At 43.5% G+C, this 13,620-nt stretch overlaps 1 protein-coding gene across 2 annotated transcripts in view; it reads left to right on the top strand.

Moving 5' to 3' along the window:
• Positions 1–13,620, top strand: part of BCAT1 (branched chain amino acid transaminase 1) — a 92,144-nt gene that overhangs the window by 15,066 nt on the left and 63,458 nt on the right. Inside the window, exon 1 of one of the 2 annotated variants that reach the window (XM_075160395.1) lies at positions 8,523–8,848. The exons of the other annotated variant lie outside the window; for it this stretch is intronic. Within the exon in view, the coding sequence (XP_075016496.1) occupies positions 8,840–8,848 (9 nt within the window). The 5' untranslated portion in view covers positions 8,523–8,839. Of the gene's footprint in view, positions 1–8,522; positions 8,849–13,620 lie in introns of those variants that run through there. 2 annotated transcript variants of the gene reach the window in all.

The raw sequence follows: 13,620 nt of genomic DNA on the forward strand, positions 1-13,620 counted from the left end.
GCAGTAGACATCAAAGGCAAGGTTTTATTGGATTACTTTACAATTGTTTCTTTGCCAGATTTCAAGGTACAGACTCATCTAATTGTTGCTTTTCTGGTTCACTTGATTATCAGGCTGGGAAGTAGAGTCCACGTCCCTAAACCAACTGGAGTATGTATGTCTTCCTGCTGTCTCTTCAGATGTCGCTGACAACCCTCGGACTCCTGCCTCTATTTCTCTGGCTGCCGTGTCCTGGCTTGCTTTGGCTGTTACTTCTACCCTTCAGATTGCCATTACCAGCTATGACAGCAGTAGCGTGCCATTACCAGACTAACTTACCCAGGAGAACTTGGCCTTCGTGGCCCGTTTGTTCTAAGCTTTACCCCTCTGGTATTGGTCTTGGCATATTAAAGCATCTTTCAGAAGACTGGGATCTCACACTCAGTCCAACAAAGAGATTCTGCAGCTGCGAGATCCCTCGCCAAGCCTAATTTCAGCACAATTATTATATGCTAAAGCATCCTCAATTATGTAACAATTTACAGAAAAATGACAATTTACAGGGCTGATGTGGAGTAATTTGGTGTGGAATTCATTATCTCAAAATAAGTGTTATGACTGATAATTTGTGATATTGCTCAAGATCTCTTTATAGAAATGTGTTTGTGTGTTTTTTACCTGTCATTAATGTGTCTAGTTCACCTGCTGAAGTAGCGCATATCTGGAGGTATACTTGCTGAAAAGTGTGTTTATACTTTCTAGCAGATACCATTTTTCATTGTAGTAGTAGTACCCCTTTGCTGGGTAATGGATCTCCTATAAAAATATATATAGTTTTTGAAGTATCTTACTGCATATGATGCCGAAAGCTCATAAAAGCGTTGTGTTCCTAGCTCACTTACCACATGGAGGAATTTCTCCACCGAAAGGGCAAGAGTGTTTAACCCACTGTTCAGTACAGGGGTATAGATCTCATTGAGGTCCAGGAGCTGAGATGTTTATAACCGAGAACTGGCCTCCTGCACCGTTGAGCTGGCGGTGGAGCCGACCACGGGCAAAACGTAGGTGACTCACAACCTCTTTATTTGCCTTTTTTCGGTGCCTGGCTCTGAACCCGGGATCGGGTTCGAACCGGCACATCAGGTGCCGAGGCCGCCGGCGGGGCGCGGGGCTGCCCGCGGCCACCAGGGGGAGCCAGGAGGAAGAGAAACGTCCGGGGGCCGCCGCGGCGGCGGAGCCCCACTGGGGCGGCGGGGGGGGGCAGGGGGTGCGGGGGGTCCGCCGGCTGCCTGTGAGCAGCAGCGCGGAGCCTATGCTGCCCAGGGTCCCTACGGCAGCGAGGGGAGTTACACCGGCAAAGCCGGGGGCTGGCGTGGTCGAGGGCAAAAGACACTTTCCATTGTCGTCTTTTCAAATCAGCCACGCAACGAGCCAACAGTTTGGAGTTCGACAGCTGGGAAGTGGGACCTGAAAAATGTCTTGAAAATATTTGTTGTGCACTTCTGGAGTCTTTTTAAGCTTGATTTACGTCACACTGGGGAACCGCAATGTGGCTTTAAAACACGAAGCGGATATTGAGCTTTTTGTAGAGAGCCGTTCGTGTCGAAACGCTGCACGTGGGCCCGTCTCTCGGCTGGCAGGATTTGAAGCAGTCAGGTTGTAATTTGGAGATTGGGAAGGCAGGCTTTCTGCTTGCCACAGCCCAGCTTCCTTGCTGCCTCCTTTTCTCCAGGCACTCAAAAGCTCTTCCAGTAACATCAGAGAAATCAAGATTTCATACTGATTTCTACAATTTAATTCTACTGCTTTGAAATAAAAGGCATTTTTAGCCCAAAGCGTTTTACACCACCCAAAAAATTCACATTAGGTCAGTCTTTAAATTTTGATTTAGTTTTCGTATTGAAACCAAAAAGTCCAGTAGTGAGTCTTCCAGGTGGCCTGGCTGAGTGGCTTTTATCATTAATCATCTAATTTTGCATGTCCAAAGAGGAAGCTGGCAAAGGGCCTGGAGCACAAGTCTTAGGAGGAGCGGCTGAGGGAACTGGGGTGGTTTCGCCTGGAGAAGAGGAGGCTGAGGGGAGACCTTATTGCTCTCTACAACTACCTGAAAGGAGGTTGTAGCGAGGTGGGTGTTGGTCTCTTCTCCCAAGTAACAAGTGACAGGACAAAAAGAAATGGCCTCAAGTTAGGCCAGTGGAGGTTTAGATTGGATATTAGGAAAAATTTCTTCACTGAAAGGGTTGCCAAGCATTGGAAGAGGCTGCCCAGGGAAGTGGTTGAGTCACCATCCCTGGAGGTATTTAAAAGAGGTGTAGATGTGGTGCTTGGGGACATGGTTCAGTGGTGGACTTGGCAGTGCTAGGTTAACGGTTGGACTGGATGATCTTAAAGGTCTTTTCCAACCCAAATTATTCTATGATTCTATGAACTTACGTGGAGAATTATTCTCAACTTACTTACATCCCTCCCCTCCCGAAAAAACCACAACAGCACAAAATATCAAGTGTTTCCCCTCTCTTACTTTTCTGACAGTTTTTAAGCAGGCCTGGGTGGGGAAAAAGAAACAACTTAGCAGTTATGAAATCTTGGGAGTTGCCTTGGATGGGGAAAATGGGCTGGCGAGGAATCATGGCGCTTCCATTAAAAGGTGAAGGAGTGGGTTGATTTCGATGAGAACTCAGGATTCACGCGGCCCGGGTGCTAGAGCCTGGGATGGAGCCAGCCGAGGGGGGCTCTGCTGCTGGCTCAGCCTCTGAGGTGCTGCTGCAGCACCTCCCTATGCCCCCATTCCCACCTCTGGTGCGCCTAAACTCATTTTAAATGCCTTTTGAAGGCTTTGCTTCAGAAGCGTGATTGACACTTTACCTTCTGCGACCCGAAGGAAGCTAGCCCCATTCCAGCAGGGCTGTGGGGCGAGGCAGGTGTGGCGGCCCGGAACCTTCTGGAAGAGACCTGAGGGGAGGGGCCCCGCGCCGCCCCCGCCCCGCCCCGCCGCCGCTGAGGAGGCTGTGAGGAGGCGGAGGAGGCGGAGGAGGGAGGGGAGAGGAGAGGAGCTAGAAAACAGAAGTCTGGAAGAAATGTTGGAAACACGCTCTGTTCTTGGTTAATTCCCAGAGCGTAATGTTTTTCTTGCCTCTCAGGGCAGAAATAAGTGACACATTCACAAAGTGCTTATTTAGGAAGAATGCGTAAAATGCTGTTTCCCTGAGTGGGTGGGAATGAAAGGGCAGGAGACGTTGTGTTTATTTGGTTCCAATTACCCTCACACATGCAGGCATTTTCCTTTCAGCCTTTTTCTTAGTGTTTTCCTGGTTGTCAGGTGTTCTGTGGCTGCTTTCCCTTTTATCTTCTTTCACGACTCTTGTTTTTTAATGTTTCTTTCTAAGAGTGTAATTATGCAGTCTACTACTTTGTGAGGATGCCAGCTTAGATGCTTCCCGCCCTTTAGCATCGACAACAATTACTTCCTACTCCCGTGCTTTTTTTTCTGGGTTTTTTAAACCCGGATCACTCTTATTAACCCGTTTTACAACAGAGCCCGCACACAGCGGAGTTGGCATGCACAAGGAGGTGGAAAAATGGCATGAGGATGGAAATGAGGAAATGAGCACCAGGAGAAAGTGCTGCCACAAAATGATCTCGCTTCTCTGAAAACAACATCCACTGAAACCTTGCATCTCACTCGAGCCCTTCTGTGAGGTGATATGTGCCTGTGACTGTGAGAGAGGCCACTGTGCCTTTATCTTTCCGTTTCTACAAAGAATCCTAACTGTTTCTTCTCCTTCTCCAAAATGAAAACTGGTAATTGCAACCATCACTTTCTGTGTATAAGGCTTACTATTTCAGCTTCTCCTATCATTCTGTTGTAGCCCAAAATGACAAGACTCTAAATGACCTGTCCTTCTCAGAAATAAAAATAATTTTAAAAATTATCTTACCCTAATATTTTGTACATATATGAACATATATATATGTATAATATTTACACAATAATATATTTTTCTTTTTTTTTTTCCTGTTAGGAAATTGCTACAACACCAACCTGATTCTTATCCAAAGGTTTCTCTTTCCCTCACTTACTTCAGGACTTTAAAAACTTTCCACAACTGTATTCCCAGTTCTGCAAAGCAGCTATATGGAAATCATGTCCTGCAGTTACCTTCTTAATTGTTCCGAAGAGTTTTAGTTTTGGGACTGAAATCAGCCACAGGTTTTCCCTGAAGAATACTTTAGATGAAATTTGATGTTTCCTTATTTGAAATATTTGTGCCAATGCACTTTCATGCAGTTGCAGAAACTAAGTTTTAGTACAAAAGCTAAGTAGAAGCAAAGTATTTCAGAAAGATCAAAACATACCATTCTGATATTTTTGAAAAAGATACATTTTTATTTTTGGGTTTTTTTAAAAATAACTTTGGAACAGATTTCAAAAGGGCTTATATTACAAAAAGGTTTGAAAATTTTAAAAGATCAAAATCAAATGATACCTTTTGATTGAATCAAAATTGCTTTCCCTACATTTTACTACAGGAAGTTTTCATTCCATTTCAGAAGGAGAAAAATCTCAGAATCCCAGCTTTCTCTAAATGGAAAACCTGGTTTCTACCCACCTCCATCATATCCTCTTTATACAGACCGGGGTTAGAAGAGGAAACCTTTGAAAGTGTATCAAGCTATGGGCTTCTGCCCTTCATTCTGTGTAGAATTATGGAATTACACAAGCTGCCTCTTTCAAAATTCCTCATTTGGCTTTATAGCATAGAGCCTTTTCATTTTCCCAACGGTAGTTCCTCATATTTCTGTGGCTAAAATGTGAGTTTATTCAGTTCTGGTTTGGATAATGTGCACGACTGAAAACCCTCACGGGCCCACAGCAAGCAGAAGGAATGCTGTGCTCTTCTGCATGGCTTCTGTGCAGACCAGCAAAAGGAATGGAACATACTAACCACAGGTTTTTGTGGCCAGTCTACAAACATCATCTGCCTCTAGGGCCCCAGGTATCACGCTCCTATTCACTTTGTGAATCTCCAGAACTTGTGGAAACACTTTGGACTCAAAGCACATAAATTACCTAATTCTCTCATATCTGTGAAAAACTTACTGATTAAAACTTCTGAAGTTTAACAGTGCTGTCAAGCATTCACAGAATGCTTTGCATTAATGGAAAAACTAGCATAGAAATGAACAATGGCCTGGTTTATGAAAATGAAATATTCAGAATGTAGAAAATTTATGCTGTTACTGATGGATCAATACAACTGATTGAATCAGTAGAGGTAAAGATAAAGTAATGTCCCTTGCATGGTAACTTCTGGAGTGTTACTCCAGAATGTTATAAGGAAGTGTAGCTAGGTTGAGGCAATGCAAGCCAACGCTGCAGAAATATATCTGTATGGCACATTTAATAATGGCAATTTCAGTTTTTGAGGTCTTGCAGCAAGATGCAAGTTTTGAGGTAAGTTGTGTAGCCTGTCTGAGTTTTGGTCTCCTTTTTCTGATTTTTATTTGCAAGTTCAGGGGCAGCTTGACTATCAATAAAAAGATCTCTTTTTAATATATATCCCAGATAACTTGGTGTTTTGGCTTTGCACAAATCCTCTGTAGTTCAGATAACATTTCTCCTTTCCCTTTCCTTTCCTTCTCCTATTTCTTAGTTATGCCCAGGCTATAGATTTTGCTCCATACCTCAATAGTTGGCAGTAGTTTAAGGATAACTTGAAATGCATCTCTATGGTGGAGCACGATGCAGACAACTTAGAGAGAAAAAAGGGCACAATACTGTTCAGGCTGGCAAATTGAGGTCTGGAAACAGTAAAACTGCATTCACACAGCTTTTGTTCTAGAGGGATTCAGGATACTGAAGTAAGTCTGGAGAAACTGTAGAACCTGTAGTAAGTAATGCAAAAAGATATACATATAAATATCACGTTGAGGGGCAGACTCAGCATGGCTTTTCTGAAAGGAAATCCTGACTTGCCTATCTAGAAACTTCTTTGAAGGATTCAATGAACATGCAGACAGTAGAGGTCCAATTGATACGATCTACTTGGATTTCCAAAGGACTTGACAAGGTCCCTTACCAAAGGCTCGTAGAAAATAAGGTCCCACAAGAAGGGTGCTTTTATGGTTGCTCTCATTAATTGGTTAAAAGATAAGAAACAGAAGAGAGAGAGAGTCTGTGCAATTAAGCAAATGGTAGGGAAATGGAGGCAAATAGAGAAAGGACAAAGTTTGCTGATGAGATTAAAACCTTCAGGGTAACGGTGTTAAATAATTCAGCCAAACTAGAGCTATCTGCAAAGAGTTGCAGAAAGACCTTATGAAATTGAGTACACAGTTGTCAAAATAACATAATAATGTCTGCAAGTATAAAAAGATACACATGGCCAAAAAAATGCTAAATTTATGTAAACAGTGATGGGTTATGAATGACCTGTTACTTCAGGAGAGAAATCTTGGAATTAGATAGTTTGTAAAAATATCAGTTCAGGTTAGTGCTCAGGAATAGTAGAATTAGGAAACAGAACACCAGGCATTATTAGGAAAAGAAACGGAGGAAAAAAAGCAAATTAAAAGTAAATATGGCGACCTGCATTTTGAGAGTTTTGTGCAGTTCATGTCCCCATCCTAAATCAAGGATGATCAAGAGTATGGAACTGTTTTTATATTAGGACTAAAAAGATTAGGACTCTTCATCTGGAAAAAGGAGATGGCTGACAGAGGATTCAAAGTAGTCTGTAAAATCACAAATGACATAGAGGGGATGAATATTTTGATCTTTCTTTGTGTTTACAGTCTCACAATATCAGAGCATGGTGTGAAATTTTCAAGTGGCAAGTTCAAAATAAAACAAAATTATGTATTTTTCCAGAGAACAGAGCTAAACTGTGGAACTCATTAGCACAAGATCTTATAGATGCCAAATTTTACATGGGTTCAAGGGACAATTGAATTAATAGAATAAAAATCCACGAAGAATTGTTAAGCCTAAAGAATCCATCTTTCAGGAAATTGCTGTGGTACAAACCCCTTGAGGCAAAAAGAGCATATCAGGAAAGTGCCCCCACATGCTTATTCTGTTCTTGTGCCTCTTCTGTAGGCATTGTTATTGTCAAATGTCAGAGGCAAGATATTGAATTAAACGGACCTTTGGCCTGACCCAGCATGGTTGTTCCTACGTTGTGGTTTTAATCTGAAGATAATTCATCGTGAATGGATTCAATTGCTCTCATGAGCGCCTAGTAGTAGTTCACTGATGATGAATTCTGTCTGATGCTTCTTTGCTGCCTTCTCTGCCTCCTGTTTTTTGCTCCATCTTTCTTCTCTCCTAAATAGCCACTAAAACATCACTGTTCACATGAACTTTCATTTTGGGTAGCATCGTTTACCCGTGTTTCTTTGGTATCCAAATTTTTGTAATTCCATTAAATAGCACTTTCTTACCTGGCTGAAGAGTGGCAGGAACAGAGATATACTTATGTTTATGTAATGAATCTCTGGCACACTATACGAGAGAGAATAATTCACGTACATCATGCAAAGCAGAACCTGACACTTTTGACAGTAGCATCGAGATGAAACAGCTTTCTATAACTACTCGCAAGCAGATCAGAAGGGGAAAACATTTACGAAAACAGTAGTAAAGGAAGAAAAGACTTAACCGTAAAATCAGTAAAGATGAAAATAAGCAGATTGTGAACATTACACTGTGGTTACACTGGGGTTTTCTTCTAAAAAGTTCAACTACTGCTGTACGGTTTCACTGCCAGCAGCACTGATAGAAGTGAGTGGACCGGCCTCTGATGTTTATTCTCTTGCCTTCAGGTGCCGGCCGCCTGCCTGCCGGGTACCTACGCACAGAACTCAGAGACACAGCAGTATGTGCCAGCGGCCTGTGAGATGGCCAGCTGAGGTATGAAGAGCTGTGAAGGTGTAGCTACACGGACTTCAGCATGGACTAGGCACTGGTTAGCAGGGGGAGGACCCAGAGCCCTGTTGTGAAACATCTGGTAATCCCAGCTAGCTCCAAATAAAATGGGTTGTGTGGGCCCCTCCTGTGTTCATGGCCAGTGCTGGAGGACTTAGCACAAGTTGTGCAGGCAGTGGTGGAAGGCAGAAGGCCTGGGGAAAGCCTGCCTTGCAGCGAGAGAGCCGAAGGGCTTGCTGGCGATGGGAGGGATAAACTGCGAGGTGTTTGGTGTGTCAGACAACTTGGACGCAAGAAGGAGGAAATGACTCAGAGACTGAAAATGATGAGTTTCTTAATGCTTGTTAAGGGAGAGGGGTAAGAAGAACGTGTTATCCTCAGTATCAATTACAGGAAAAGCATTTAATTGTCTCTGCTTGGTAGGCACATGATGTGGGGCCATTTTAGGGACAAGCCACCGGCCACGACTGACCCTGCAAGCCGACCTGCTCCTGCGGGTAGGTGCGGGCGGTGGGTCAGCTCCCGCCGGCCTCGTCCCCGCCTGGGGCGCTGCCGGTGCTTCCCCAGGGAGAGGGCGAGGGCGAAGCGGGAGGCGTGCGTGCCCGCCAGGAGGAGCGAGGCGGGGCGGCCCGCAGCCCCTCGCCGCTCTCCCCAGCGCCGGCCGGCGTGTGCGCCGCCCTCGCCCGCTGATGCAATCGGAGCCCGCAAGCGGCGGCAGCGGCCACGGCGGCAGCAGCAGCAGCAGCGGCGGCAGCCCCGGCGGCTCCCGCAGGCGGACCGGCCGGCCTCGAGCCCGCGCAACGCGCCGCCGCCGTAGCCGCACCCTGGGTCTCGGCGATACGCGGGGCTCCAGCACCAGCACTGCCCGGAACGAGCGGCGGCCCGCCGAGAGCCCGGTCCGCCGCGGCAGGGAAGTATCCTGCGTTCGCCAGCATGATCCAGGTAAGCGGGGCGGTTTTCCTGCCAAAATATCCTCGTCCATCCTTCGGGGGATGCGGAGTAGCAGAGGGACTTTTCCTTGGCAAACAAGGAAAGCGGTAGTTTACTGATTTGTATTTTCAGATTTTAATGCTCTCATTTGTTATTTATGCTTTGCGAAGGAGATTTCTGTCCCCAAGAGATTTATGGTTTGAGATTCAGAAGCAGGATGTGTGTGATTCTACCCCTTTCCATGTTCTTTCATTGCAGACAGCATGTGTAGAAAAGAAATAATGAGTCAGGAGGGAGAAGCGGGGGGAAGGGAAGGCATATAATTTCCTCTGGAGGGGATATCTTACTGTTTATTTGTAACATGGGACTCTTAATGATTAAAAAGAAAAAAAAACTGCAAAGCGTATGGTCTCCTGTCAGGCATCATGCCTTTTTATGCCTATGAGTTTATTACAGGTCTTATGTCTGCCATTGTACTAAAATAGACTATGGGTAAAACCCAGTAACGTGTATTTAGAGGTCTTGAGTAATTTCAGAAAGAACTTTAGATAACGGAAGAGGAGTTGTCGATAGTGAACACTAACGTGAGAGATGAGCATCTGTGAGAAGTATCCTTTTATAAATGTCATGTTTATGTTCTTCTGCTTAGTGAGGCTGATCTGGGGATTAAAAAGAAGTCTTCCTTGTCAAGACAAAGAGCATGGAGATAGCACGGGTGTTTCAATTAGACTGAGGGAACATCACAGCAACTTTATATCCTATGGCACAGCTGCACTAAGAATAATTCTTGGGTTTTAAAGAAGGTCTGTGCCGGGCTGACTGTGAACTTCACAGCCGCAGCCTGATGCCAAAGTCAACAGCTGAGGAAAAACCAGACTGAGTTATTTGCTCTCCTTGGGTAACTATAACAGATGGAATATGGGCTCAACAGGTATGTGACTGGCAGGTGTCTCCCCAGCTCCTCTCTGCTGCTGCTGCTAAGTGTTACTCATCCCATCCTAGGTCTCATCAACATTGCTCTCTCCTGAGTGAGTCTAGCAGAGGTGCAGGTGCTACTGATGATGGCAGGGCTAGAATGGGTCAGTGCTCTGGAGGAGCCTCAGGAGGCTCTGATTAGTCCCATTTGCACTTTCTGCAACTGCCGAGTGGCAGACCAGCCATGGCAGAAAACTGATCTGAAACCGCTCGGGGAAAATACCCAAGCAGCTGTCCACAGCCAGAATGCTTTGGGACAGAATACAAGCGTGTCAAGGAATGAGACAGACTGCCATGTTTTATATCACTTTTGAGGTACCTGTTGTGCGTCTAGGAGAGAGGGCATGACACTGGTCTCTGGGGTGTTATCCAGCACCTGGCAGTAATGCTCTGGCATGCCCATGCAAAAAACAAGTAGCAGGCAAGCCATAGACCTACCTGCCTGTTTGCTCAAAGCAGCAGTGACATCTCATTGGGTTCTTCTCACCTGCACGAAACATAACTTTGCTTTTTCTGTACAAAAGACAGCATGAAGCAATAGCTGCAGCAGTAAAAGTACACTCTTGTCACTTGCAAGTGGTGTAGCCTTGGGCAAGTCTGTTCTGTCTGAGCCCTTTACCCTTTATTTGCCTCATCTGTTCAGACTGTAAGCTATTCAGGGTTATGGTTGTCACTGTGTATTTGTAGAGCATGTATCAAAGGTGCAGAAAATTACCATTTGTTTATCATGATATTTATGCAAAACCCAGTAAATTTACGAAGATATCTGTAAGCAACAGCATTATTACAGCTCCTTATCCTTTCATCTCCCCCTTCATCATTTCCTGCTTTTAGTCACAACCCTCCCTTTCTCCTTCAACCATTTCCAGCCCAACCTCAACCCTCTCTTTCTGGCCTGTTTAAAGGAATGTTATGTATAAGAAATGAATTATTCCTCTGGTTTCTGCAGTCCTGCCTTGTCCACCTATTGCACTGATTCTAAGTGACAGGCCTAGCACTCCTAGCATTGTGTAATCCAGTGGATGTTCTGATTTTTCCCATGGAAATTGAGTATTGAAATCTGCTGCAAAGTCATAGGTAAAAAAGAAGATTGCAAAATCATTAGGTAGCTTTAACACAGTTGATATTTTTCTAAACCAGTCCATAGACCATATCCTTGGTTTAATTTGACAGATGAAGATAATTCAAATGGAATTCACTAGTGATGAATTTATCCCTGGGAGGGCAATGTTAGGATACATCAGCTCATTAATTGTGTAAGCACTCAGTTACTCTGAATTTGTTCAGCCATTTTAAAATAATTTATTTGGTGTGGGCATGCTAAAGAATCAAAACAGACATTGTTTTCATTACTTCCTTATGTTATGACATTTTCTTGAATGAATAATCATAGCTGAATATATAGCAAAATGCAGATTATTAGTAGGTTTGAAGGCAGGACCTTCAGTGTTAGAATGAAGGAGCTAAAGGGGAAAATTCTGTTTGGAAAATTTTCACAATTAGCCTTCTTAGGCCACACACGTGAGGACTGGCATCTTCATGTCACTACAGTGACATATTATGTATTGCACACTGCTAGATAAGCTCATCAGAGACTTCTATGATCTCAAGCCACTCAATACTGTTTGTGGCTTTTGGTAATAAATTGTGGCTATCCAACTGCCACGATGGCCGTAATGTAGAGATTAAATGCACAACCTTCATCTTGAATGTCTGAATTTTGGTGATACTTAGGCATAAATCAAAGTAGTACGTGACCCTAATTTGTTATTCATAGTCACTTACATGCTTGCAACTTGATACCTCCAATTCTTACAGAGGATGAAGTGAATGGGTGGTCCCATTTACCTTGGAAACAATTTCACTACTTTATGACTTTATACATTAAAGGGACAGGTAATATCACCTCATAAAATAGAGCACCTGTTGTAGAAGGGCAATTTAGCAAATATTACCATATGCTATTGCAGGTGAAAATCCGATGTTATGCTTATGGAAAGTCCTAATGTTGCCCTTTGGTGTGTATGTCAAATGATCCAAAAGAGTTAACATGAACTAAATAATTGAAACTATCTTTAGAACAATCAAGAAGTTTTACCTGTCTGTCTTTTGTGCATCTTGGCCCTTAGTTTATTACTGTTTTTACAAACTAATGTCATAATACCCTTGCAACAGAGTTACTCATTTACTTTCTTCCCTTGAGGTCTGCAGTTTGTTCCATGTTTTATTTTAGAGCATACCTGATGCATTAATGAAGTGCAGCATATGACTTTTCAGCAGGTACACAGCTATTGCTAATTCAGTTTGCCTATTAGAGCATTTCACACAATATTGTTAAAAAACATTCTTAGTAAGCACAGAAAATATATTGTTTTTCCTGGTATATGAACAGAGTTTAATTCCACAAGGTTCTGATTGTATTAATTTCCACTAGCATTCAGAGAGATCGGTGCCACACAAGTCATGTCCTCCTGTTTAATTTTATTTAGACTGTTGTCTTAGGGGTGATCCCTTCTGTAATAAATGCTTGAATCTGCATTACCCTTACTGAGAATGAACTTTTTTAAACTTTGACAATGAGAGGCTGAGGGAACTGGGTTTGTTCAGTCTGGAGAAGAGGAGGCTTTGGGGTGGCATAATAGCAGCTTTCCAAAATCTAGAGGAAAATCAAGGAGATAGGGCTAGGCTCAGCAATGATGTATGGTAGGAGGACAAGAGACAATGGCATAAATTGAAATGAAAAAGGTTCAGACTGGATATAAGGAAAAAATTCTCCCCACAAGGACAGTCAGGCAGTGGAATGGATTGACAAGAGAGGCTGTGCAGTCTCCATCCTTGGGAGCTCTCAAGACCCAACTGGATAAAGCCTTGAGAAGCCTGGTCTGAGCTCAGAGCTGACCCTGCTTTGAGCAGGAGGTTGGACTAGAGACCTCCTGAGGCCCCTTTTAGCCTGGATTTTCCTATGGTCCTGGAAAAAAGCTTATGAACTAAGATTTTTTTTTTTTTTCAATCCAGTCTTAGTCTTCCACACAGTAGTGTGGATCAGTACATGTTTGGCCAGAGCTCTGCTTGTTAGGCTTTTAACGGTACAAAGACCTCTGTTCAAAGATGGTCTTGAAAGCCACCAGTATAGGCAGATTTCTTTGCAGAAGGTAATTTCTTTAACATGTCAGTATAGTAGTAATATTTTGTTCTTCTCTACTATCTTGAGGAACTCCAAGTGCTTACAGAAGTGGTTGAACAGTAATGTTGGTGCAAGTCTCTTCACAAGAATGTTACTTTATTTGGACCCTTTGGAGTTTGTTGGGGATTTTTGGGGTGGGGGTGGGTGGTCATTTCCCCCCCTCCCCCCCCCGGGAGCCTTGTTGCTTTAATTACCTCATTAGGATCCATGGTAAGGTTTATCAATACTCCATCAGTGTGCCTTCCGCTGAGTCAGGAAAGAGGACTGTACCTCCTTCCTGCACTCTCAACACCTTCCCTCCAAGTACTGTACTTCCTTTCCCCATTGGAGAGCCAAGCTAGTATTTTTTCTCATGATCAGAATAAATCCTTTTTTTTTCTTACCATGTATTTTAAGAATAATTCTTTAAACAAGGATCATTGTGCCAGCGGCACTGACCAGGGGAAGGGAAGAAGTATGTCAAAACTCCTAGGGAAGTTACTAATGTCAAGGGAAAGTTAAGAGGATACCTCAGGGATTCAAACATCTTTTTCTTAAGGTTGGAATTTTATAATACTGCTGGCTTTTTAAAAAATAACAGCTTCTTGTTGGTTTTGAAATGAATTCACGAGGTCTTCTTTTTACT

The sequence above is a fragment of the Calonectris borealis genome, chromosome 1 (assembly GCF_964195595.1).
Source record: "Calonectris borealis chromosome 1, bCalBor7.hap1.2, whole genome shotgun sequence".
In the NCBI taxonomy this organism is placed as follows: Eukaryota; Metazoa; Chordata; class Aves; order Procellariiformes; family Procellariidae; genus Calonectris; species Calonectris borealis.